The 27,957-nt window shown below is 29.2% G+C and overlaps 1 protein-coding gene across 2 annotated transcripts; it reads right to left on the bottom strand.

Annotated features, from left to right (window-relative positions):
• Positions 1-325: 325 nt before the first annotated feature.
• Positions 326-16,868, bottom strand: LOC115876025 (bleomycin hydrolase). Of its 2 annotated transcripts, XM_030891695.1 has the most exons (9): positions 16,678-16,868; positions 16,326-16,483; positions 16,023-16,268; positions 15,827-15,964; positions 15,490-15,610; positions 15,306-15,433; positions 9,186-9,412; positions 1,132-1,252; positions 326-1,026 (listed from the first exon to the last, which is right to left on the bottom strand). In XM_030891695.1, exons 1-9 carry the CDS (start codon positions 16,691-16,693, stop codon positions 811-813), a joined length of 1,371 nt encoding a protein of 456 aa, XP_030747555.1. In that variant the 5' UTR covers positions 16,694-16,868; the 3' UTR covers positions 326-810. The 2 variants fall into 2 exon arrangements, with proteins under 2 accessions (XP_030747555.1, XP_030747554.1); XM_030891694.1 differs by lacking the exon at positions 16,678-16,868 and having other exon boundaries at positions 16,326-16,538.
• Between the last annotated feature and the right edge of the window lie 11,089 nt (positions 16,869-27,957).

Genomic DNA, 27,957 nt, shown 5'->3' with positions numbered 1-27,957 from the left:
TATAAGTACCTATATTTAAGATCTAGAAATAAATATTAAACAATATTACAGTTGGTTTCAAGCTTTTCTTATGCCTCAAATTGTAAAAAATATAAAATTTTGATTGATCATAACTCGCAGAAAGACGCGTATATGATTATAATAAAAATTATGAATTGACATAAAATCTAAAATCGTTCTATTGGTTTGATTTTTTCGAACAAGATATTTTTAAGAATTTAATACCTATCCAAACAGGATTTTAAGTCTAAAATTAAGTTATCAATTAAATACAATTACAAAAGACAAAGACATGGAAGGAAAAAAATAAACAAGTCATACAAAATCATATAATCAAAGACAAGACAGTACAATTATTAGTTTCCACTTGAATACAATTATTTTAACATAAGTGTTGTAAATCAGACTTTACAAAATCTTAAAGTTTAGTGTATGTTACATGATTTGAGTTTATTCAAGAATTAGAATAAACATGGGTACTTACTAAGGCAAGCAGGTGCATCAGATTATAAATTCTCTAAAATTATAACCCTTCAGAAACTGGTAACTTATTAATTATCAAGTGGTGGTAATGTTCAATGTATACAGCAAGCTTTAATATTTGTTAAATGATATAGTCATATTATAAATGATAAAAACACTTTAATTTTATAAGAAAAAAAAAAGGAATATAATTACATATTATCAAAGTGTTTTCGAAATGCTAAATATATAACACTTTATTTTATATATGAAAAAATAATAAATTCTATATTACCAAATACCAATCTTGGTGTTAAAACAAACAAATAATAATGAGCGCGGGCAAAACTAACATGCCAATGTGCCCATCGGATCCCAAGCAGGCAATACAATTGGTTCCTGCTTGAACACATCCAAAACCTCTTCAGACACAAACTTCTTATCCACCACGACCTCAAAAGTAAATTCCTTGAACCACTCCGAAGTCATTAAGAGATATCCCTTTTCACCTCTGTCATCACCCCAAGAATTTTCAACGCGTAGCTTTTGAACTTCATTAGTTTCCTGAAATAAAATGCATATTTTTGTAAATTAATAAATTTTAATGGTTGGATTTTAGTATAATCAAAAATAAATTATAAAACACTGTCTAAAAAAGTAGTAGCTTACATCTGCATGTACAGCGGTGAAGACCATAGCATGAGTCATTGCACTCTCTCCGTATAGAAGTCTATCGCCTTTACTCATTGTAGTCTGAATATCAACTCCAAATACTAATGGAAAATCATGACTGAAAAAAAAATAAAAAATAAATACATGCAATATTTCGCTGTAAGAAGGAAAGTTATGTTTTTGTAATACAGAAAAGGCGTTCAATCAAAAACGATAATTAGGTTTACCATTAAGACATTGAAAGTGTGTTCCTAATAATAGCAAATAGTCAGGTAGGACGGATATTAACATTAGGTCAATAATTAACCCCAAACAATAATAATAATATTTATTCTTTAATACAAAAGGACCAGGTAAGTGAAATATAAAACACCTAATAAAAAAACAACAATAATCGAATTATAACAAACTAATAATATACAGGGTATACAGGGTGCGTCTCAAAAGTGGCTCACCCCTATAACTTTTTATTTTTAATATTATTTCTATATTTTTTCAGTTAAAAAACGAGATTTGGTAGGTTAGTATATGACATAAATTGGGATTAATTGACGTATTCAATTGTTTTCTGTCACTTCTCCGGTTTAGCCGGAAATGACTACAACTTTTGATTTTTAAATGGCACCCTCGGTATTTTTTTACTTTATTCGATAGAAAATGACACTCTGAATCGAATGACATATCATATGTCAACTTTTGACATTTTGGCATATAGTTTATTTGAAATTGTAACATGCGTTTAATAACGACAATTTGACCCAAAATACCAAGTGTGTGGTATCAAATTATTCGTAAAAAATGCTTTTTCGAAATATGCTAATGAGCCACCCTCGTTCCATTTGAAAAAATTGAGTATGATTAAAAATACGATTTGGGCATCTTTTAACCGGCCAGGACAAGACACTAAAAACATTAGACGATCAAATCTATTTTTCCAAGGCTCCTTGACTAAAAATTAGTGTTTTTAACACAGCCATGGCACTCTAGATTGAAATTTAAAATAGAATTTGTTTTTGAGTGGTTATGTCAAAAATTGACATATGATATGTCATTCGATTCAGAGTGTCATTTTCTATCGAATAAAGTGAAAAAATACCGAGGGTGCCATTTAAAAATCAAAAGTTGTAGTCATTTCCGGCTAAACCGGAAGTGACAGAAAACAATTGAATACGTCAATCAATCCCAATTTATGTCATATACTAACATACCAAATCTCGTTGCTTTATCTGAAAAAATAAAAAAGTTATAGGGGTTTAGACACTTTTGAGACGCACCCGGTATAGTTCATATCAAATAAACTTTTAGCCACATGTTCTATCTCACTTTAACCGGTTTATATCTACCGGAACCGGAGTGAGATAGATATAATGACGGTCTCTTCCACCTATGACGCTCCTGGCTTTTCGTAAGTTGGTTTATCTTTACCGCTTTCTCGTTCAAAATATTCTAATAAAGTTGCGATAAGTTTTTTAACGGCTATTAAGCTATCTGGTACACTTCGCAATAAAAGGTGTTCTAAAAAGAACAATGTTCGACTGCAAGGTCTGCTTGTAAAAAATTTTAAGCTTAAAGTATCACAACACTATTTATTTAAACCAAAAACTCATAATATACAAAACTAAAGTGTCAAAACGAATGACAATGTCAGGAAATAAATAAATAGATGTGACAACTTGACATTTTTTACAGCATAACTACCACCTGAATCCCCAGCGCGAAATTTAAATTCCAGTTAGTCAGCCCGGCGCCGAATATTGTTGGAATATTTACAAAAATTAATTTATATGTTTTATAAATAGAAATATAAGTTCTTAGACAAAGGCCCAGTATGTTACGTCTTTAGTTAATATTTGATGATGTTAAGGTTTAGAGCACGAAAGCTATGAATGCAATAAGTAGAATAATATAAACAAAACTGCTATGTAAGACGATCGGCCCTTTACAGCTGTGCCTAAATGCGTTCTTTGTTAGTGAAGTTGTACGTATTTTAAACAGTATATATATATATATATATATATATATATATATATATATATATATATATATATATATATATATATATATATATATATATATATATATATATATATATAAAGAGGAAGTCTTGACCGATCAATTATAACCAAAACTAAGAAGAAAATTCTTGGGGATAGCGGTCTAGTGGCAAAAATTAAACAATTTATTACAAACGCCGAGCTTTCGGAAAATATATTTCCTTTTTCAAGGCTAAAACATCACAAAAGTCAACTGAATATAATATAATATTATATAAACTTACGTGTAAAAAGTTTAATTATAAAAATAGAAAAATATATCAATTTCTATATGGAAGAAAGGAACTAAAATTTTGTATAAAAGTTAAAATCTTCTTAAATATTCATGATTTCTGACATTACTAAAAATTATTTTGACATAGAAAGGTAAATTTAATTATTAATAAAAAAACACGTAAAAAACATATAAGGTTAATCACAAGTTACAAATAAAAATAGAGAAAAAATCAAATTTTAAATATTATTTTTATTTTTAATAAAATGATAAGAAAGAAATATATATTACTAAGATCCTCAATATCTTTTCTTTTATTAATACAATTATCATTAATGTAAATTTCTACCATTTCAAGAAAAAGTCTTTTATTAGTATTAAATTCAGTATACAAAATTTTTGCATTTTTAAAATCAATATTATGTAGTGTATCAATCACATGTTCTGATAATGCACAACTACGTTTACATAATCTAAAATCACTAATATGTCTATTAATACGTTCTTTAAGAACGTATACGAATACGTTCTTTAAGAACGTATTAATAGACATATTAGTGATTTTAGATTATGTAAACGTAGTTGTGTAATGATAATTGTATTAATGATTTGATTTTATGAATTATTGATTTTTTCTTTATTTTTATTTGTAACTTGTGATTAACCTTATATGTTTTTTACGTGTTTTCCTTTCTTCCATATGGAAATTGATATATTTTTCTATTTTTATAATTAAACCTTTTACACGTAAGTTTATATAATATTATATTATATTCAGTTGACTTTTGTGATATGTTTTAGCCTTGAAAAAGGAAATATATTTTCCGAAAGCTCGGCGTTTGTAATAAATTGTTTAATTTTTGCCACTAGTCAGCTATCCCCAAGAATTTTCTTCTTAGTTTTTACAATATATATATATATATATATATATATATATATATATATATCTTATATAAGGCCCAGTATATATATATATATATAATATTTGATGATATAAGGTTTATATATATATATATATATATATATATATATATATATATATATATATATATATATATATATATATATATATATAGATATATATATATAGAGGGCGTGTTTCTAGTAAAATAATAAATAATTCTTTATTAAAATTGACCGTGTATTATTAATCCCATAACCCAACAAATATGTCCATGGTTGGCAACAATGAATGTAGTTCGTTGTAGAAGTCGCGTCCTCGATTATGTAACTAAAAGTTTAATTGGAATCAAATATACATGATGTACAAACAAAACTTGCATAAATGAAAAAAATAAAATATATTTTTTATTGTCATTTGGTACGCTGAAGAAATTCCGCATCTATTTATTTTTTTTTATTTATAAAAAATCCTATTAGTTGCCAACCTTTTGGCACACTCTGTATAACAATTCTAGGATTAGAATTACGAAATTCATTAAAATTTTAGTCTATTAGTGTTAATAGTATGCTAAAACATATACATGTGAAATAAACCTCAGATTGTTATAATAAATTCCTGGACATGTTAAAACCAATTAAATAACTTTAAGCCATTTGAGAACCTAATATTTATCACGTTTAAAAAAATATTTTATTAATGTTTAAATATGGTACAGCTAAGTGGGTTACTGATAGCCTTGTATATATATATTTTTAAAGTAGATCAACCTAAGACGTTTATGGACTAAGACTACTAGATGGCAGGACCGTTTTCCCTACAGAAAAATATTTTTTGTCACTCTGAATTTTGAAGCTACCAATAAAAACAGAGAAAATAAAAATCGATAATTTTCGGACTGTGCCAATTGGTTACTAATCGACCAGATACTTTTTGTCTATTAGATATGCTATAAAAGCTGGCAATTATACAATTCGACCATTGTAAATACCCGACAAATTCTTCAAGGCCGACGAGACCGATGTTTCTCACTGATAAGAAATAAAAAATGTTTGTTTAGATAATTTTCGAGGTATTTTTTCTTTATAACTGCACATTTTAAAGTACCGCATGATAAAAAAAACGGCGTCAGCGATGGCTATGAAATGAACATCGCTGTCATTTTATATGTAAAATTATATGGGGAATGTCATCGATCGTCATTTCCAAGCCAACTGGACGCCGTTTTTTTTTCGATCATACGGTATTTTATATTCTTTGTCCCCTTGTCCTATTATCCTGGTCGCACGTGGAAGTTCTGTCTCGTCTAGTTTTAGAAAATGTTCTTATTTCTTTGTAGTTGTAGTGCAAAATTAAATGAATTTATTAAGTTTAATTATAGTGTTTAGTGTAGCATGTTAGTTGTAGTCTACCAAAAATAGTATAGTAGTGTTTTTATAGTTTATTTTGTAGTTAAGTAGTAGGTGAAGGGATAATTTTGTTATTTTTTCTTTTTGTTTGATAAATTAGTAAGTTTGATAATTTGTTCAGTGTAGAATACAAGAATAAGTAGTTGTGTAGTGTTTTTAAGAGATTATATTCGTTTATTTTGTAGTTGAGTAGTAGGTGAAGGGGTATTTGGGTATTTCTTCTTTTTGTTTTTCTTGTAATTGTCGTAGTTCTATTAAGTATTGTGATAGATACATTATAATATCTTCCTTCAACTTCGTTGAAAAGTACGTTATCATATAATCTTGGTTTTCTGGTAATAGAATAAACGAAAAAAAAAAATCTGATCAACTTTATTTGAAATTAAATTAATCTAGTCTTATTTTATAATTAGTTTCCATATTAATAATAGTTAGTTTCAAAATACTATACAGGGTGAGTTTCCTACGATGTTCTCTATGGGTATCTCGGAAACTACTGGAGATAGAGAGTCGGTTAATGGGGAAAGAATTGCAGTTTTGTGGGGTCATAAATATGCGCTTTTCGGATTTTTGAAAAAGTTTATCGCTTACTAGATATTTCGAAAAAAAAAAAACAAATTTTGGCTATTTTAAAACTTGTCCCTAATTCCATTATAATATATTTTAGACAAAGAACAAACAGACAGTTTTCAGATAAAAGTTGTAGATAATCACATACCTAATGAGTTTGTGTTTTCTGATTTTTTCTAAAGCCTGTAATTTTTGACCGTAGTTGGCCATGACTTCATAAAAATCGCCATTTTTAAGCTTTTCAGCAATATAGGTATGGATATAGGTATATATGTTTTTTTTTTCGAAAAATTACAGTTAGATACAGAATTATAGTTATAGCCAATTCTTTTCTTTCTTGGCTAATTTCACTTAGTTGGTATGGTATTCGTACTCTGTTATGACTTATAACATAAAAACACAAAATATATTTTTAAACGGTTCTTTACGATTTACATTACGCAAACTAAAACGTCATAATATCACTACCCCATACACTTAAGTTATTTTAGAAAATGTTCTCCCGTACCGCCTCTTCGAGGGGGCCCATGCAATTGGCCCACTTCTACCGATACCTGAGTTTGCATAATTGTGATATAAATAATTTTTAACATTTCTGTCATTATAGGGGGGGAGGTGTCATAATAAACGTCATGTTGGAACCACCCTATTGATGCGCGACAATCTAAATTTAACTTTTCTAACATGTCTTTCTAACATGTCTAAAAAAACGTAAAAATAACGTTCACCGGTCAAGGTATTCTGGAAAATGTGTGGCCAAGAAAAGTTGAGCCAATAATCCTACACGCTTTTCTTCATTTAAAAAATTCATATTTACAATTTTTATTTATTTTAATTTACAAAGTTTGGATGTGACAGTTTTGCATTTCTGAAGGCAACGACGATTGAATTTGTTTCCATGGCTAACTAAGTGAAATTGTTTTAAAATGATAAAAATTGACTATAATACTATAACTCAATAATTTTTCGAAAAAAAAAACATTGTAGCTTATATTGCTTAAAAGCTTAAAAAATGGTGCTTTTTATGATGTCAGGGCCAACGATGGTTTCCATTTAAAAAAACATATGTTTTGTCTCATATGTCAAAAATGACAGGCTTAAGAAAAAATAGAGGACGCAATCTCATTAAGGATGTGATTATCTACGACTTTTATCTGAAAACTTTTTGATTGAAATAGACTATAATGGAGTTAGGGACAATTTTTAAAATAGCCAAAGTTTATTTTTTTTCGAAATATCTAGTAATCCATGAACTTTTTCAAAAATCTGAAAGGCGCATATTTATGACCTCACAAAACTGCAATTCTTTCCCCATTTAATCGACTCTCTATCTCTAGTAGTTTTCGAGAAATCCATAGAGAACGTCGTAGAAAATACTGTGTTTATTGAAAATACTGAAGACCATGTGAAACAGAATAAAAAATAAATCTTGCATTATCTAATTAAATTATTTTCCTGATACATTATTTCAATGAAAATGTACTTGAATTATGTCAGTGAGACATGTATCCTGCTTTTAGAAAGTTTTATGGTTTAACGGGATTTGTGTGTGAGATAAAAAATAATGAAATTTTTAGTTTTTATAATTCTTCACACATACAAAGTTAAAGCAAACTTAATTTTAAAACTCTGGCCATATTTTACATTAATAAAGATTTAATTGGTGTAATAAAGATTTAGATGGTGTATTAAGTACAATATATTTATTTTAATGTCAAATCATATTGAAGCAAGTTGCAATTTTTTTGAACATTTAATAAAGAATGTAAAAAGTTTTATGTTTTCAAAAAGAAATATCGTAAAATTCGTACAACACTCAATTTAGAATAGAATAAATAATCTAAGAATGAAATGATTCTTTTATAAATCTGCATTAAATCAAATTAAAGTAGGTATGTAACTTTTTCTAAATATTGTAAGAATTATTTAAATATAGCGCCAAAAACTAGGCTGACAACTCCTTCCTGGAAGCATAGAATTATGGGTAGCTTGTTGTTATGGTGTTGTTAGTTGTTATGTATTGAGAAATAAACAAAATTGGAGAATAAAGTATATTTCCCCAATTCTCGGAAAGCGTACTTCTTCATACCAGACAATTCTATTGTCTGATTCCCTTACTTCTCGACTTGACTAAAAGATGGCGCCTGAAAAAGTCTTTTAATTTCTGGCGGATACGTTGCGGTTGTGCAGGCAACCAGTAATACATTTTTAATTTCTGGCGGATAGGCCATTTTTCTTGACAATATGGTTGAGAATTTTTGAGAGCTGAGAAACAGGCAAAAATAATCCACAATCTACAATAAAGTAAATGTTTCGTTTAAATTTCTTAATCAGCTGATCACTTAAAGATGCAGAAACCCGGGCTATATTATTACATTACTCTGAGGAAAATAACCAAAATAATCGATATTTTTGACTCCGCCCCGAAAGGTTCACGATTAGTCCTCCAGTTGGCAGCACATTTTGTCTAGTCGGTTGAACAACTTTAAGAATATATAAACAAGGCTGAAACTAAGCATTTTAGGACATACATTTATTTAACAATTTTACTTGTTTTTATCTGCAGAATATGCTGCCGAAGTTTCCGGAATACAGTTCGGACCACCCTGTATATTATTTACATGCTGTAAGCCCTATTAGCTCTAGATATGATTAGATATTTCCATACTGCAATTTAGAAGTTTTATCGGTCAATTTAGGATGATGAAATATCGTAAGATAAGGAATAAATTTTAATGGAAGCAAAAAATATTGCTGCCTTATTGTTGGAACTTTTTTAAAATTATTTATTTATTAGTTATTGTCAAATATCAAAAACATACTATAATTTAAAAAATAAATGAACAGGTATGAAATGGAGAGAATTGAATTAAAAGTAGTTTCTTAAAATGCTAATTACTTACATTTTAATATCTTGAATTCCTATCTTGCTTGCGCATCTTTTGCTTACTTCACAGCCGAACCATACAGCTTCACCCTCCTTGATACTTTTTGCAGTTAATTCTAAAAGCAGTTCGACTGGTTGATTGTTGTAAATGCAACGACGACCACCCACAACATTCCCAAGACAATCCACAGTGTATGCTTTACCATATTGATTAGTTGATCTTGGATCGGTGACAAGACAAACCTAAAACAATATAACCATTTTCAAATAAATATTCCATTTACATATAGAGTGACGAGCTCTGTATCAGGTATTCAGGTATTAGATAATCACCTCTATCTTAAATAACGCGAGTAATAGCTGAAAAAAATTAAAAAATATTTTTTGTCGATATATGGGGGGCGATTTAAACAAATTTTCAACCTAAAAAATTGCCATTGTAAAAATATCATCTCTTTTTCTATGTTCAGTGGTTTTTAAAATATGATGTTTATAAACTAAATTTGTCACTAAATTAGTGCTTAAAAAAGCTCTAAAAATTTTCTTTAAACATTTCAAGTACCAAAGTGTCCTTCAAAATTCAACCTACTTAAATATGCAGCATTGTTTTATATACAGGGTGTTTCAAAACAAATGCGAAAAACTTTAGGGGGTGATTCCTTGTTCAAAATAAAGGGTAGTTTGCTTTATAAACGTTGGGTCAAAAGTCAACCATTAGGGAGATATCGCGGTACAAAGATGGCGGAAAAATAATGTTGTTATTTTTTATCTTGAAAACGAAAAGCGATAGACTAATGAAATTTTATGGAAGCATTACTGTTATGAAAACACACTTTCTGGTATTTTTCTCACTTTTTTAAAATGAGTGGAAGGGGTTGAAATAAACTCCCCGATCATGCTTGTTAACGAAATTTAAAGAAAAATTTTATCAAACACATGCAAAAATATTAATTTGGATAGTTTAGTTTGTTTAGAAACTTTTTTATCTCTTGTATTTTTTTGATAAAACTCACCGATTTGAAATTAAAAAATAAAATGTAAAGCATTACATGTCAGGACAAAAAACATTTTTAGATAAAGAATCTAGTGGGCTGGTGTAATTTTTTTAGGAAAAAATCTAGTCGGCCGCTGGGTCACTTTTTAGGATGTTTCTAATATTATTTTATTTGACATTACTCTACTGCAATACGTTATTATCTAGATTATTATCATTATCTATCTAAAAATAGATACTAGATAGATAATAATAGATTCCTTATCTAAAATGTTTTTTGTCCTGACATGTAATGCTTTACATTTTATTTTTTAATTTCAAATCGGTGAGTTTTGTCAAAAAAATACAAGAGATAAAAAAGTTTCTAAACAAACTAAGCTATCCAAATTAAATATAATAAAATATCCAAATTTGTTTGCATGTGTTTGATAAGATTTCTCTTTAAATTTCGTTAACAAGAATGATAGAGGTAGCTTATTTCAACCCCTTCCACTCATTTTAAAAAAGTGAAAAAAATACCAGAAAGTGTGTTTTCATAACAGTAATGCTTCCATAAAATTTCATTAGTCTATCTCTTTTCATTTTCAAGATAAAAAATAAAAACATTTTTCCGCCATCTTTGTACCGGGATATCTCCCTAATGGTTGACTTTTGACCCAACGTTTATGAATCAAACTACCCTTTATTTTGAACAAGGAATCACCCCCTGAAATTTTTCGCATTTGTTTTGAAACACCCTGTATACAGAGCGAGTCAAAAGTAAATGTTTTTATACTTCTCCAGTAATTAAAATGGAATACCCTGTATTTTGTATCCCTGTGTCATAAAAAACAGATTTGTTTAATCTTTTTGTTTTATTCGGCATTTTCTATAGGTAACTAAAATCATTATTAACTCAGAAAATTTAGCTTTTTGGAGAGTATAATACAATGCTTGTTGAAAATGTCTGTACCTCAGTGGCGGATTCATCTTTTCAGAAAAGTCCTATGGGTATATCGCCACTTGCACTAAAACTAAAGTGTTCTTGAATAGTTGTATTCCGACGAAGGGAAAAGATATACTTCCCGAAACGTTAGCCAATATTGTTTATTAGTCACTGCTGACAAGTTAGTCTCCCTTGGATTAACACAGCTGTGTTTACAAAAAATAACTATTTTATTTTGTAGATTTTCTTAAACAGCCTCTACACTATCCCCGAAATGTTTTACGAAATATTTCTGTCGCTCTAAAAAAGTCGCTCGCTTCAGATCAAAATGATTTTTTTTTTCAAACATATCAAAAGTATTAATTTTTGTCATTTTAAAAGTAAAGCACCGTTACGCCTAAGCACAAAAGTACAAAAATATATTATTAAACTGATATTAGGTGTCAAATTCAACGAGTGTATAAATCTTTTCTCGATTACTGTTTGTATTATTTGAAATGTTTGAAATTGATTAAAAAATTATTTGTAATGTTTTTTAAAAAAAATAGTGTTTTATTCGAAGTAAAAATGTAATTTTTGTGCCTCCTTGTAACGTCGGAATAGCTTACGATCAAGATGGTCCTTAAAATGTACAGCATCGTCAAAAAAAGTATAATTTCTACTCTTAATAAAACAATACACTATTGTTCGGAAATAGCCTTAAGTCCAGAATGAAATTAGTATTATCTAATGTCAAAGTGTAAAGTACTAACTGCAAATGAAAATGTCGGTAAGAATTTGGAAACATACAACCGTTTCAAAAAAAAATAAAACATTTTGTTTTCTGACAACGATTATAGATTCTCGGGTATGAAGATATAGTCTCTATATCAGAAGAACCTAGGTAGTTCTGTACTAGTCTGCGAATGATATGTATTCGAACAGCGAATTTTTGTCACTTATACATAAATTTTAAAATAAATCCCTGCGTTTAGCGGTCTTATGGATTCACACCAAATTACTTTAAAAATCGGTTCAACATTTAAATTGATGAATAGGTATTCTTATACAGTTTTATAAAATTTACAATTATTTTTCGATTTATTATGTTATATCTGTTATAGAAATATTTTTTATAGTTTTCTAAGACAGATTTTTATAACTTTTACAGTTATTTTTTAATTTATTATAAAGTTTCAATAAAACTAATTTTTTTATTTAAATCACATGATTAAAATTAAAAAAATCACTTGATTTAAATCATGCCAACCCTGGTGTAATGTAATACCACTATATTAAACTGATATGAAAAATCAAAAACAGTGCATTCAGTTAACCGATGGTAGATTAAATTGGCTATTCCTCTAAGGTTACACAAGAATATTTAGCTTTAATCATTGTCTAACATTGTTAATTACAATTTACGATATAGTAAAAAATATATTTCCAAAACTTAAAATCGTAAAACTGCAGGTCAATACGCAGTGACTAACTGTTTTGGCGGTCCGCCTTTTATAGGTTATAATCCACGGTGTTAAACTATTTAAAAAATCGTCTAATTATTTCTTATTTTTGAATGGATTTATATCAAACCATGTTATTATTATTGACATCGGGTCAACCAATAATTTTCCCAATCGGCTCGATATATTGATGATGTTGCCAGTATTACTCATCAAGCAATACTACTGTTATATTAATCAATTAAGTCCGCGTAAAGAAACATAACATATACAATTTTATATACTAATTCATTACAATAAAATTAATAAACATTTTGTAATTATTCCTGCAGATTGAGTGAAAAGTATTGTTCTTAAATATCTACTCTAAATATTATAAACGCGTGTTCAAATATTAATTTTGTGGAATATACAGGGTGTCCCAGGCTGAGCGTGCATTAGAAGTTTCTATAGAACTACAACATCTAGCTCGGAGATTTTTTGCACATCATAGTTTCACAACGAGATCTATCGATTAAAAATATTTTCAATATGGCGGCACTTCCGGAAATACCGGAAGTTGACAGCAACTTTCTTATTTTAAATGGGTGCCTCCATTTTTTATTATGTGCTTAAGTTCTCTGTAAAATTTTATGAATTTTGATATTAAACACTCTATATCTAACATTAACCGTTTTTGAGGAAAAAATTATTTAAAATTTTTGAACGAAAAAATCTGCCTGTTAAAAATATGTGTCTAGCCTAAATGTCAAATTTAGTGATTACCACAGCCACTGTGCCATAAAGAGGAAACACGTGGCTATCTTTTTCAAATATTAAATTGTTCGAATGTCATATAATAACGAATTGAGCGATTAAAAAATTATCATAAATCATTTTTTTCAAATGGAAACCCACTTTTTTTATTTCACTAGTGAAAACGCTTTTCAATTCGTTACTTTTTAACTATACATATTCCTATACCTAAAATAAATCGTTTTTGAGTTATTTAAGATTTAGTTTTAAAGCTTATATTTTTCTTGATTTTAACCAGTAGCCTACGATTTTAAACGTCAAGTGATGTAAAAAACTAGATCTGGCCATCATATTTTGACGCTTTGTTCAAAAAGCAGCATCATTTTCGAGCCCACTTTGCGCAGTTTTTTTTTTTCGATCATACGGAATATTGAATATTAATAACATCAACTATTAGATACCACTAAAGAGCGAAAATAATATTTTTTTTATAAATACACTTTTTAAACTCTTCAGGCAGGCAGTATTTATAATATAGGAAATTCAAATAATTCGTTTTCTGACAGATGGAAATAAATTGTCTGACCGTTTGACACTTAATGTCAAAGGAAGCTAGATAAAATCAAGAAAAATATACGTTATCTAACTCAATCTTAAATAACTTAAAAACGATTTATTTTAGGTATAGGAACATGTATAGTTAAAAAGTAACAAATTGAAAAACCGTTTCATTAGTGGGATAAAAAAACTGGGTTTCCATTTGAAAAAAATGATTTATGATAATTCTTTAATCACTCAATTCCATGACAGCTACCGCCATTATTATATGACATTTGAACAAGTTAATTTTTGAAATAGATAGCCACATGTCTTCTCTTTATGTATATACATGAAGAACAGTGGCTGTGGTAATCACTAAATTTGACTTTTACGCTATACAAATTTTCTTGACAGGTAGTTTTTTCGTCCACAAATTTTAAATAATTTTTTTCTCAAAAACGGTTAATGTTAGATATAGAGTGTTTAACATCCATATTCATAGAATTTTACAGAGAATTTAAGTACATAATAAAAATGGAAGTGCCGCCATATTGAAAATATTTTTAATCGATAGATCTCGTTGTAAAACAACGATGTGCAAAAAATCTCCGATCTAGATATTGTGGTTCTCTAGAAACTTCTAATGCACGCTCAGCCTGGGACATCCTGTATATATCAACATAAAACGAGATGTAATTAACGAAATATCATCGTAACAACAGCTATTTTAGAAATGTCTAGGTTTACTTATTTCACTGAGATTTATGAAAAAAAATCTTTTGCCTCGGGTACAGATACCGCCACGTTTTGGAAATAGCTCAAAACGAAACAAAATTGAATGAGGCAACAGGAAACGCCAAAAAAATCCATTTACGCGTAGTTTTCAGGCGCTTTTAAGAATCGAAAGTAGGTCGAGGCAAACTTAAGTCGGTCAAGACAACTGGAAATAAATCGAAATGCGGCAAAGTTGGACGACGAAATGCGATCTTGATCTGTTTCAAAGAGTTCTCCGCATAGTGTAGAGGCTCTTTTACAGTGCAAGTGGCGAAATACCCATAAGACTTAAAAATTTTCTTTATTTAATAATGTTTATAATAAAATATGCTTATATAAAATTATGGAAAATAAGTTAATTTGTAAAATTATGCGAATAATATGTGAAAAAAGTGATGCGAATAATATGTGAAAAAAGTGATGCTAATAAAATTGATTTAATCATTCAAAGTATTTCTTAACTGCTTTCTATTTTCGTTAAATCATTTTAATTAAGTTAAATAGCTACATTTCATATTGAATACAATACATACTAAAGATATGATAAACTATACAAATGATGTCTAGATATCAAAACAATTATAATAATAAACTGAGGATAAAAGGCTTAAATGATATGCTATTAATAAATAAAGCATTTGTAATATTTTACATGCAAAGAGTAGTCAACAAATAAAAAAATATCTGCAATTCATATCTTAAATAATAAACAGTAGTAAAAGTTACCTTATCATCAACATTAAACAATGGTTTAATGTGGTTTTCATAGAACTCCTTAGGCGTTATCGGTCCAATGCTATGGAAGAATTTGTTCTTATCATAATAATTCCAGGTAAAAGTATCATGAGGTATCCCTAATGATAATAAAAATATAGTTGTACCTTTGACAACATAAAATTATTAAATATACCTAAACATATGGCAACAATCCTATAAATATTTATCATTTGTTCTTCCACTAATTTTTGAACGTCTCCATCGCTACCACCTTTTTGAATAAGATCTCTTATAGCTTTAGCATATTCACGTAACTAAAAAACATATATTAGTGAATAATAAAGAATATAATTTTAATTTTAAATATATAAATTATTCAATAACATTTACTTTTGTGAAAATTCCGGGGAATATCAGTCCCAAAGAAAACATTAAACATCAAATATTTATTCTAGTTAACAAGCTAAAGGGGAGTTATAATATATGAAAGTAAATGTTTAATTTATTTCTCTTTAAAATATTTTTTATACCTTGCTCTTCAACACTTGATTCATTCTTGCACTGGCTTCACAACTATATGATTCAGGAAAATTTTTCTTTGGCATTAGGCCATGTTTATTAATTAAGTTAACAATCATGTCCCACTGTCCTCCATCACAAGTAGGGTCCTAGGACACACAATTCAGGAAATAAATTGAAAATAATATATTTGTATATGTTACTTACGTATAATAAAAATGATACTAATCTACCATCTACAGGTTCATTCCTTTTAGCAGTCTCCACAATGTTGTTTAAAAAATAATTACATCTTTCAATTTTGTCCCAAAAGAAAAGGTAGCCTTGAGAAAATTCAAAATCTTCCAAGTTAAAATGTTTGATTACAGGCAATCGAATTACATTTAGAGCTGCAAAAAGCCAGCAGCGGCCTGAGTTCTTTTGATTAGTAACAGGTTTTGCTTCAGCTTCAATCTACAACAATATTTGTTGACATACCTGCCAGTTTAAAGTAAAAAATGAAAATATCACCTTGGAGTTATAAATATGTTGAGTTTCCTCAATCCTTTTTCTTGAGAGGGCAACTTCAAAAGGGTCAATTTTTGAGCAAACATTTTGTGCCAATAAATTCTTTTCATCAGAGAGAAAATACTTCTTGAACTTCTCTAAATGATCCTTGGTCAGGATAGCTTTAAACATATTAATATTACGAAGATTCTTTTGAATCATATTTATCAACTACACAATTTAGTATGCTGTTAATAGCGTTATAAAAAAATAATGTATTTACATAAATATACTTAATTTGACATTAATTAAATAGACATTTATTTACAAATAAATATTTGGTATATACTAATTTCTACAATAATAATAATCTTACCGGTACTGGAATCCATTTTGAGCCTTTTTAACACAAAAATTAAATCTACTTTAGAGTTTTAATAAATAATGTGATAATAAAACACAATATGCAATACCAATCCAGAACAGAATGAAATGCAAAATTTCACCTAGAAAAGTGATGAGTGGGGAGAGCTTCTTTCTCTTCTTTCTCTTAAAAAAGAAATAATACACCACAGAGTAAATCATGATAATATACTGTGTGTACCGTATGTCTGTGATTGACTCTTATGAAAATATTTACAGAAAGTAATTTTGATAATAAATGTGTAATAATATGGACATTTGCACAGTTTTAACGAAGGTTGCGACATCTACCAGAATTATATGGTTAAATAATTAAACAAGGGTTGGTAGCTAGGGATGGGTGTTTAGAGGTCCCTTTGAGAGGTCCTTACTTTTTAAAGTATTTTAATAAAATAACTTTATTCGGATCTCATTTCGCCAAAGTTTATTTTCGCTGAGTTTTTGAATTGTGTGGTTTTGGTGTAAAGATGTACGTAAAAAACTTTAAAATTAAAAAGAAGAAATAACTAAAATGATATTTGTATATAAAAACCATTGAATAAAGAATGATAAAAACATCTAATCTTAAAAATAATAAAATAAAGCTTTTACTAATATGCGGATGCAAGTTTTTTACGTTTTTATATTTTTATACAGGGTGTTTCAAAAAACATGTGCCATCTCTCGTGGCGAGATTCCTCCAGAGATATAGAGGATTCCTTACGTAAAAATAAAATGTATTTTTCATATATCAACATAAGGTTCGATTCTGCCTTGTTTCGTAGCTACAGGGTGTTATCTTAATATTGTTTTCGGTTTATTCTTAGTGTTTATTATAATTTTCTTCTACTAAAAAGTACTTTTATTGTTTCGAATATAGATAACCCATATGCACGTCCCTTTTATGAATTTATCGACACTTTTTTATCATTAAAATATGTAGCACTTATAGTAACTTTCAAAGTTAGGTAATGGTGTGGATCCGGTGGCTGACCTTGAATCGAGTTTTTGCTGCATATAGTCACAGGCACTACGCATGCGCACATCTTCGATGTTGCCAGATTGCAAGTTATTTTGGAATTATTTTCAGTAGAAAACAAATATATGCTTTTCAGTGTTTTTTTGTCAATATATACCGTATGATCAAAAAAACGGCGTCCAGTTGGCTGGGAAATGACGATTGAGGACATTTCCCATATAAAATAACAGCGATCTTCATTTCATAGTCATCGCTGCCGCTATTTTTTTTCAATCATAGTACGCGGCATTATTTATATTATTATTTTAATATTTCGCACAACACGTGAACGCTTATTATGTATTTTCATAGTCAATAAAATTAAATAGAAATAAAACTCTATATTCCTATAATTAATCTAATTGCTCTATATTATTATGCTACGTTTAAAAGGGCTTTATTAAAAATTCGGGAAATTAAAAGGGATGTCCAAGTTTTTCTTTTTTTTTTTTAATTTTTAAATGCTGTAGCTTCATGTCATGTTCATAATAGATTTTTTTAACATTCCATCCAAACTACTGAGGCCTTAAAAGGCCTTTTTAGCCTCCGTAATTAAAATTGTGTAGAATCAGCTTCAGCAACATTAACAGTTACCTTGTTTAATCCTGCTTATACATATATTGCATTAATTTTTCTGCTACCTTAAGATTTCTCTATTCTTACACCTAATTTATGTGATTTTCTTAGCAAAATATGATTTATAAACCATATTTTTCCTAATGGAAGGATGGAATAGGATATGCCAAATTAAGATATTTAACATTTATTTTCCAGACAAAGCATAATATAGTATTAAGATTAAGACATAACAAATATTATAAGAAAGATCTTAATAAATCACAAACTAAGTCTTAATTAAAACACAGGTATAAAACTAATAAGATAAAAACTCAACCTTCACCATATTGACAACATTTGGCATTATAGGAAACAAAAAATTACAGTAAATTAAGAAAAGAATATCAAACTACACGATATTAAATACTGTATTTCTACGACACAAACCATCTCCCTTATAAAGAGAAAAAGATAAAACATCAAGCTTATTTTAGTCTTATCACCACACTCTTCGATAAAATATATGTCTAAAATTGCTATTAATCCACTAACTTGATATTTTTAAGAAATTATGATACAAACATTATAATCAAAGTATATTATATTAGTAACATTATAGGTAAAATGTTACCTCTATCTCCCATTGTCGTGTATTGTTCTATAAGACTCGTCATGGGAGTACTTCAATACATCAATACATATAATCAGAACTATTGTTGCCTGTAAATAACTAGAAATTAAATAACTTGAAAGAAATAAAATAATTCTAATAAGTTTAAAACCATTAAGAAAAAAATTCGTAAATGATAATTTTAATTCTAATGTAAATATATAAATAAATGTTATTAATATTACAATTTTATATATTCAATTTTATATATTATTCCTTAAGTTTTGGATATCAAGATAAATCTGAAATTGTAAAATTAATTAGAGAATTTGTATTATTATTGATTAACACTCAAAAGAAAATTTTCAACTGCAAATAATTCGAAAATAAAGTGCAATTTGGCAATATCGACGATGTGCGCTTGCGTAGTATCGATGATCAAATGCAGCAAATATGGGCTTCAAGGTCAGCCACCGGATCCACACCTTTACCCAAAGTTACTATAGTTTTTTTCAAAATTTCGTTCGAATCACTAAATAAAGTAATTAGAAGAAAAGGTAATGGTGTGGATCCGGTGGCTGACCTTGGGTGCAACTTTGTTCATGTTTCAAAGCGATAGTAAAGTAATTTGTAGCTTGATGCACTATGTTCAGTAGCAACATCGATTCGTAGCGATATTCTGATTTCTCGCTTTGTGGCGAGGCGACAGTCTAGACACGTGTGCAAGAGTGTGATAGTGATACCATATTTCGCAGCATTTGAGCGACACTAGTTTTGCAATGAACATAGTATCGATCTGGTTTCGACATCGCTTCTAAACGATCGGTTGCTAACTTGAACAAAGTCGCACCCCTTGAAACGAGTTTTTGCTGCATATAGTCACAGATACTACGCATGCGCACATCTTCGATGTTGCCAGATTGCGAGTTATTTTGGACTTATTTTCAGTAGAAAACAAATATGTGCTTTTCGGTGTTTTTTTGTCAATATATACCGTATGATCGAAAAAACGGCGTCCAGTTGGCTGGGAAATGACGATTGAGGACATTTCCATAAAATGATAGCGATCTTCATTTCAGAGTCATTGCTGACGCTATTTTTTTTTCAGTCATAGTACGCGGTATATTATTTTAATATTTTGCACAACACGTGAACGCTTATTATGTATTTTCATAGTCAATAAAATTATATAGAAATAAAACTCTAGATTCCTATCTAGATTATTATGCTACGTTTAAAAAGTGCTTTATTAAAAATGTGTCCAAGTTTTTTCTTTTTTTTTTAATTTTTAAATGTTGTAGCTTGACATGTTCATAATAGATTTTTTTTAACGTTCCATCAAAACTACGGAGGCCTTAAAAGGCCTTTTAGCCTCCGTAATTAAAATTGTAGAATCGGCTTCAGCAACATTAACAGTTACCTTGTTTAATTCTGCTTTACATAATATATTGCATTAATTTTCTGCTACATTAAGATTTCTCTATTCTTACACCTAATTTATGTGATTTTCTTAGCATATATGATTTATAAACCATATTTTTCCTAATGGAAGGATGAATAGGATATGCAAAATTAAGATATTTTAACATTTTTTTTCCAGACCAAGCATAATATAGTATTAAGATGAAGACATAACAAATATTATAAGAAAGATCTTAATATAAATCACAAACTAAGTCTTAATTTAGTCTTGTATATATATTATTATTATTATTCTTATAAAACTAATAAGATCAAAACTCAACCTTCACCATATTGTCAAGATTTGGCATTATAGGAAACAAGAAATTACAGTAAATTAAGAAAAGTAAACGATATTAAATACTGTAATGTATTCTACGATACAAACCATCTCCCTTCTAAAGAGAAAAAGATAAAACATAAAGCTTATTTTAGTCTTATCAACACACTCTTCGATAAAATCCACTAACTTGATATTTTTAAGAAATTATGATACAAACATTAATTATAATCAAAGTACCGTATGATCGAAAAAAAACGGCGTCCAGTTGGCTGGGAAATGAACATCGATGACATTTACCATATAAATTTACATATAAAATGACAGCGATCTTCATTCCATAGCCATCGCTGACGCCGTTTTTTCTCGATCATACGGTATATTATATTAGTAACATTATATAATAGGTAAAATGTTACCTCTATCTCCCATTGACGTTATTGTTCTATAATAAGACCCGTCATGATAGTACTTCAAAACATCAATACATATAATCAAAACTATTGTTGCCTGTAAATAACTAGAAATTAAATAACTTGAAAGAAATAAAATAATTCTCATAAGTTTAAAACCATTAAGAAAAAATCCGTAAATGATAAATTTTAATTCTAATGTAAATATATAAATAAATGTTATTATTATTACAATTTTATATATTCATAATACTTTCATTTCACAATCTTCATTATCCTTCTTACCTTAATTTTGGATATCAAGATAAATCTGAAATTATAAAATTAATTATAGAATTTGTATTATTATTAACACGCAAAAAAAAATTTTCAACTGCAAATAATTCGAAAATAAACTGCAATTTGGCAACATCGACGATGTGCGCTTGCGTAGTATCGATGATCAAAAGCAGCAAATATGAGCTTCAAGGTCAGCCACCGGATCCACACCTTTACCGAAGAAAATTTTAATAAATCGTAAAATTATTAAGACTTTAGCCTGTAGGCTACAGGCTAAAGTCTTAATAATTTTACAGGCTGTAGCTATACGAAACAAAGCAGAATCGACTCTATGTTGATATGAAAAATAAATCTTATTTTTACGTAAGGAATCTCCCCACGAGAGATGGCACATATTTTTGGAACACCCTGTAAAAAGCATTGATAAAATTTTCTGCTCCTTATAAAAACCAGAGGTTACGTTTTATCAGTGATGACAGAGTATTGGCACAGAATATCTAGCTACGCAACAGAAAAATACTCGAAATGAAAGAGCTAAAATTGCACAAATAAAATACTAGATGGCGCGACAATATCATAATCAGAATATAATTGGAAATTTTCAACTTTCGGTTTTGGATCGCCGTAGATCGAAGCCTTGAAGCTCGGCAAAATATGCACAGTTGCCAAATTTAAACAGATTTTAATTGGCATCCCATTCTTTTTCTGGTGTATAATAATTTCTTTCTATTCTTCGTTTCTTGTCGGATACACTTATATTAATTATTCGTTTGGCTTTTAAAATTAGAATAAATTAATAAAAATTAAAAAATAAATTATAAAACATATGCTCTCAAAATACATTTTTAATATACACTACTTTATTATGTTAACTAAGAAAATAACTTTAATTACCTTTAAAATTAATAATATACAGGGCGATTGATAGTGATATTTATTTAATGCTGAAACGTTAGTAATGAAATATACGTTTAATAATAATGGAAATGATTTATTAAAATGCAGTACAAAAAATGTTAATTGACTAAAAAAAGTACTATAATAACAATTTTTTTCTGTTTGCCATGTTATTTATATAGACCTAGGTAGATTTTAAAAAGTGACACAGGTACAATTAATAATATATTAGATCGGCATAAAAGTTGCTGTCACGACATCGTACAATAAATTAAAATTATTAATTAAACAAATCTTTATAAAGAAACACGTATAAGTATATCAAATTTGGGTCCAATCGAACGCCAGGAAATGGTATCGTAATATGGTACTACATTATGGTACCCCTTGATGTATAGTACCATCATAGTACCATCATATTACAATGTCACCGAAGATACTTACTATACCAAGTTAAGCCCATTCGAATGCCAGGAAATGGTATCGTATATGGTACTATTATGGTACCTCTTGATATGCTTCATGGTACCATAATATTGCAATGTCATCAAAAATATGCAAGTATATATCAAATATGAGCCCAATAAATAAACGTCAGGAAGTGGTATCATAATATGGTACTATAGAAGGTACCAATTTATATGCTCCATGGTGCCATCATATTACGATGTTGCCGAAAATACGTAGTATATAAAGTTTAAGCTCAATCGAAAGCCAAGAAATGGTATCGTAATATGGTACCATAGTATTGTAATGTCATCAAAAATACGCAAGTATAGTCAAATATGAGCCCAATAGAACGTCAGGAAGTGGTATTGTAATATGGTGCTATATTAAGGTACCACTTTATATGCATCATAGTACCATCATATTACAATGTCACCGAAGATACTTACTATACCAAGTATAAGTCCAATCGCACGCCAGGAAATGGTATCGTATATGGTACTATTATGGTACCTCTTGATATGCTTCATGGTACCATAATATTACAATGTCACTGAAGATACGTAATATACCAAGTTTAAGCCCAATCGAACGCCATGTATCGTAATATGGTACTATATTACGGTATCACTTGATATACTTCATGGTACCACAATATTGCAATGTCATGAAAAATACGCAAGTATATATCAAATACCGTATGATACCGAAAAAAACTGCGTCCAGTTGGCTGGGAAAAGACGATCGATGACATTTCCCATATAAATTTACACATAAAATGACGGTATGAACACAATCGAACATCAGGAAGTGGTGTCATAATAGTAGAACAATACTTATTATATTGTCGCCGAATTACACTCAAAATTTAGGATTCAGTTAGAATCAAACGTCAGGAAGTGATTTTAATTCAGCTCGTAAGATTTAACTCCAACTAACATGGCAAGTTAAATACTTAAACGTTTGAAAAAAGAGCTCTAATCTATTTTAATATGTTTAAATGATGTAGCAAATTTGAACGTAGGCTTTATCAGGAAGTATTACAATATAAATTACACAATGGCAACACTGCATAAAATTCTTTTAGATTTCGTTTGTAGAAAACTGTTTTCTTTTAAATTTATCGCCCTCTGTTATGTAGTAGTGAAACTACCGTATCAAAATATCCAAAGACATTATAAAGATAGACCGAACATCTCATTCATAAATACTCGTTGGTAGTGCATCAAACATTCCAATGTGCCAAACAAGGACAGAAGAGACAGAGAAGTCTAAAATTTCCGACCCCGGCATCTAGGCGCATTTGGACTGTTCTAATGGCCAGTGGCGTATCGTTTTTTGGAACGAATTTAATTAGTAAAGTAAAAGTAAAGTAATTAGTAAAATTTTTACTCCATACTAATATACTACATTAACACTTTTTCGTTAGATGAGTTTTGTTATAAGGTCTAATATAATAATATAATTAATATCCCACATATACTTATGTTGAAACGTTAGTAGGTAGTTTCCGAAAATCGCTCCAACGTCGATATTTACTCAGTTACTTTTGAATACTTACAGGGTGACTCAGGCTTCCGAAACAGTTCTATATTAGGTTTGTGGTTAGTGACTTTTCTTTCAATTTTTTTTAGAATATGGAGGCAATGGTAAAGCACGATTTAGACATTTTTGTAATCATAGGTGGCCGGAACATATTTTCAAACTAGTAGTTTTCAATCAAAACAAGTTGTAGATTTGCCATTAAATTTCCATTCCAGAAATACCTAGGGTTGCCACCTGTCCTTTTTTGAAAAGGACAGTCCTTTTTTGGAATAACTTGTCCTTTTGACTTTTTTGACTTAAAAAGTCATTTTTATTTACGTATTTTCCCTGGGAGAAGAAGAGAACTTAGAACTTCCCGTTTAATCTTTGAGAAAATTACCTACAGCAAACAGAAATATTCTTTTCGTCCAAATTTAATTAAAGATATTATAAAACTTATAAATAAATTTTTCTTGTTTAGAATAGGCAACATTATTTAGAATTTCCCGTTTAATCTCAAATGATAGTTTAGGTTTTAGTTTTACCTTTTTTGATCTTAAAAAGAACTTTTCAAAATTAGTAATTAGTAACGATTTAGTTAGTTCGCAATCGATAGCTTCCTGTGAAGTACTGTGTAATAGTTGTTTAATCTTGTATTATTAATGACTTCCTATACCTAAAATCAATATTTATTTTAATCCTTTTAGTCTCTCAATAGAGGGCATTTATCATTAAAAGTATCAAATCTGTGTGCTACAGTATGGGATTTCTGTCGCATAATAATGAATATTAGGTTTATTTACAAATCCATTACTTAGGTAGCTTAATCAGACAATCAAATTTTTAGTTAAACGTCCCAATCTTCATGAACTGTATTAAGCATATGTATTGCGCTTTGAATCACCCTGTATGTTGACAAAAATATTTTGAAAATGTGCGTTACAATGGCCCCTGATCTTATGTAAAGATTGAAATAAAAATCACAAACCAAAAATCGTAATAGGTAAAAAAGCTTTTTGGAGGCCTGGCTCACTCTGTATATATAGGTATGTATAAAACTAGTAGCCTAAGAATTATTTATAGTTCGTCATGGTTCGTCCCATTCTAAAAAGGTAAACACACCCGTACACATAACTCTAGGAAGAGGTATTTGTATTGTACGGTGGTAAAAACTTGTCTAAACAAGACCGAAGGGGCAGATACAAGATATAATTAAGCAATAAAATGTAAAAAAGGTCGGGTAAACACCTTTGTTTATTTGTTGAGCAAAATTCCTTTAGAATATCGTATATAATGACCAAAATATGACGCAATTAAAGAAAATGTCACATTTTCTGGCATATAATAAAGTTTCAAATGCAACGTTTATATTCAAATTTGTTATGATCTGAACAGTTAGGTAGTAATTGAGACGAATTATAATTCAATTACCGGCTACTACGTTCTTGTTTTAATAGATCAAAATTCAACAAATATAATTAGACATTACTTTAATTTTGAGAGGCTCCCTTGTGGGACGCCTATGTACGATTACGGCGGAAACAATACCTACCTGTGAAAAGACAAATTCGGGTAATTTGAGCTTATTTTTCCACACATTTGACACTGTCCTCCCATATTGAAAATTCGCAGATTCAAAAGTACGTTAAACAAAAACAACAAACTACTGAAAACCACTGAAAAGTTCACTTCGGCCTTCATTCCGACATCAAACACACCGTAAGCTAAACGTCCTACGCTATAACGGACCAAGGGCCGTCGCGAGGGGTGGTGGGACGGACGGCTCATTTCATTCTGGAAGACCAAAGACATTATAAAGATAGACCGAACATCTCATTCATAAATACTCGTTGGAAGTGTATCAATCATTCCAATGTGTCAAACAAGGACAGAAGAGACAGAGAAGTCTAAAATTTCCGAGCCTGGCAACTAGGCGCATTTGGATTGTTCTAATGGCCAGTGGCGTATCGTTTTTTTGGAAGGAATTTAATTAGTAAAGTAAAAGTAAAGTAATTAGTAAAATTTTTACTCCATATTAATATAGTACATTAACACTTTTTCAACTAGGCGCATTTGGATTGTTCTAATGGCCAGTGGCGTATCGTTTTTTTGGAAGGAATTTAATTAGTAAAGTAAAAGTAAAGTAATTAGTAAAATTTTTACTCCATATTAATATAGTACATTAACACTTTTTCGTCAGATGAGTTTTGTTATAAAGTCTAATATAATAATATAATTAATATCCCATATATACTTATGTTGAAACGTTAGTAGGTAGTTTTCGAAAATCGCTCCAACGTCGATTTTCAATTTAAACTTTCAGTTACTTCTATATAAACTTTCAGTTACTTTTGAATATTTATAGGGTGACTCAAGTTTCTGAAACAGTTCTATATTAGGTTTGTGGTTGGTGACTTCTCTTTCAATTTTTTTTCAGAATATGGAGGCAATGGTAAAGCACATTTTAGACATTTTTGTAAACATAGGTGGCCGGGACATATTTTCAAACTAAAGTTGTAGATTTGCCATTAAATTTCCATTCCAGAAATACCTAGGGTTGCCACCTGTCCTTTTTTGAAATGGACAGTCCTTTTTTTGGAATAACTTGTCCTTTTGACTTTTTTGGACAAAAGTCATTTTTATTTACGTATTTTCCCTGAGAAAATTACCTACAGCAAACAGAAATATTCTTTTCGTCCAAATTTAATTAGAGATGTTATAAAACTTATAAATAAATTTGTCTTGTTTTGAATAGGCAACATTATTTAGAACTTCGCGTTTAATCTCAAATGATAGTTTAGATTTTAGTTTTACCTTTTTTGATCTTAAAAAGAACTTTTCAAAATTAGTAATTAGTAACGATTTAGTTAGTTCGCAATCGATAGCTTCCTGTGTAGTACTGTGTAATAGTTGTTTAATCTTGTATTATTAATAAATTCCTATACCTAAAATCAATATTTAAAATTGTGTTTTTTTGAAAATATAAGACAAGATTTGACTTTCGGTCTTCTTCTTGTATTATGATGGCTCTGACACGAGGCGATTACCTTTTAGTCTCTCAATAGAAGGCACTTATCATTAAAAGTATCAAATCTGTGTGCTACAGTATGGGATTTCTGTCGCATAATAATGAATATTACGTTTATTTACAAACCCATTACTTTTAAAGGTAGCTTCATCAGACAATCAAATTTTAGTTAAATGTCTCAATCTTCATGAACTGTATTAAGTATATGTATTGCGGTTTGAATCACCCTGTATGTTGACAAAAATATTTTGAAAATGTGCGTTACAATGGCCCCCATCTTATGTAAAAAATTGAAATAAAAATCACAAACCAAAAACGTAATAGGTAAAAAGCTTTTTTGGAGGCCTGGGTCACTCTGTATATAGGTATGTATAAAACTAGTAGCCTAAAAATTACTTACAGTTCGTCCCATTCTAAAAAAAGATAAACACACCGTACAAATAACTCTAGGAAGAGGTATTTGTACGGTGGTAAAAAAATGTCTAAACAAGGCCGAAGGGGCAGATATAATAAAGCAGTAAAATGTAAAAAAGGTCGGGTAAACACCTTTGTTTATTTGTTGAGCAAAATTCCTTTAGAATATCGTATATAATGACCAAAATATGACGCAATTTTAAGAGAAAAAAAGTCACTTTCTGGCTTATAATAAAGTTTCAAATGCAACGTTTATATTCAAATTTGTTATGATCTACAACAGTTAAATAGTAATTGAGACGAATTATAATTCAATTACCGGCTA

This window comes from Sitophilus oryzae, unplaced genomic scaffold (genome assembly GCF_002938485.1).
Source record: "Sitophilus oryzae breed Bouriz unplaced genomic scaffold, Soryzae_2.0 scaffold_1396_pilon_pilon, whole genome shotgun sequence".
NCBI lineage: Eukaryota > Metazoa > Arthropoda > Insecta > Coleoptera > Curculionidae > Sitophilus > Sitophilus oryzae.
Note: the sequence above shows the minus strand (reverse complement) of the source record. Positions and strands in the feature narration are given on the sequence as shown.

Excerpts from the sequence above, each read along its gene's own strand:
- LOC115876025 (XM_030891694.1), bottom strand. The coding sequence starts at position 16,523 with ATGATTCAAAAGAATCTTCGTAATATTAATATGTTTAAAGCTATCCTG. Across the intron at positions 16,269-16,325 it reads AACATATTTATAACTCCAAG|ATTGAAGCTGAAGCAAAACC; the intron begins GTGATATTTTCA and ends ATATTGTTGTAG. Across the intron at positions 15,965-16,022 it reads TAGTATCATTTTTATTATAC|GACCCTACTTGTGATGGAGG; the intron begins GTAAGTAACATA and ends TGTGTGTCCTAG.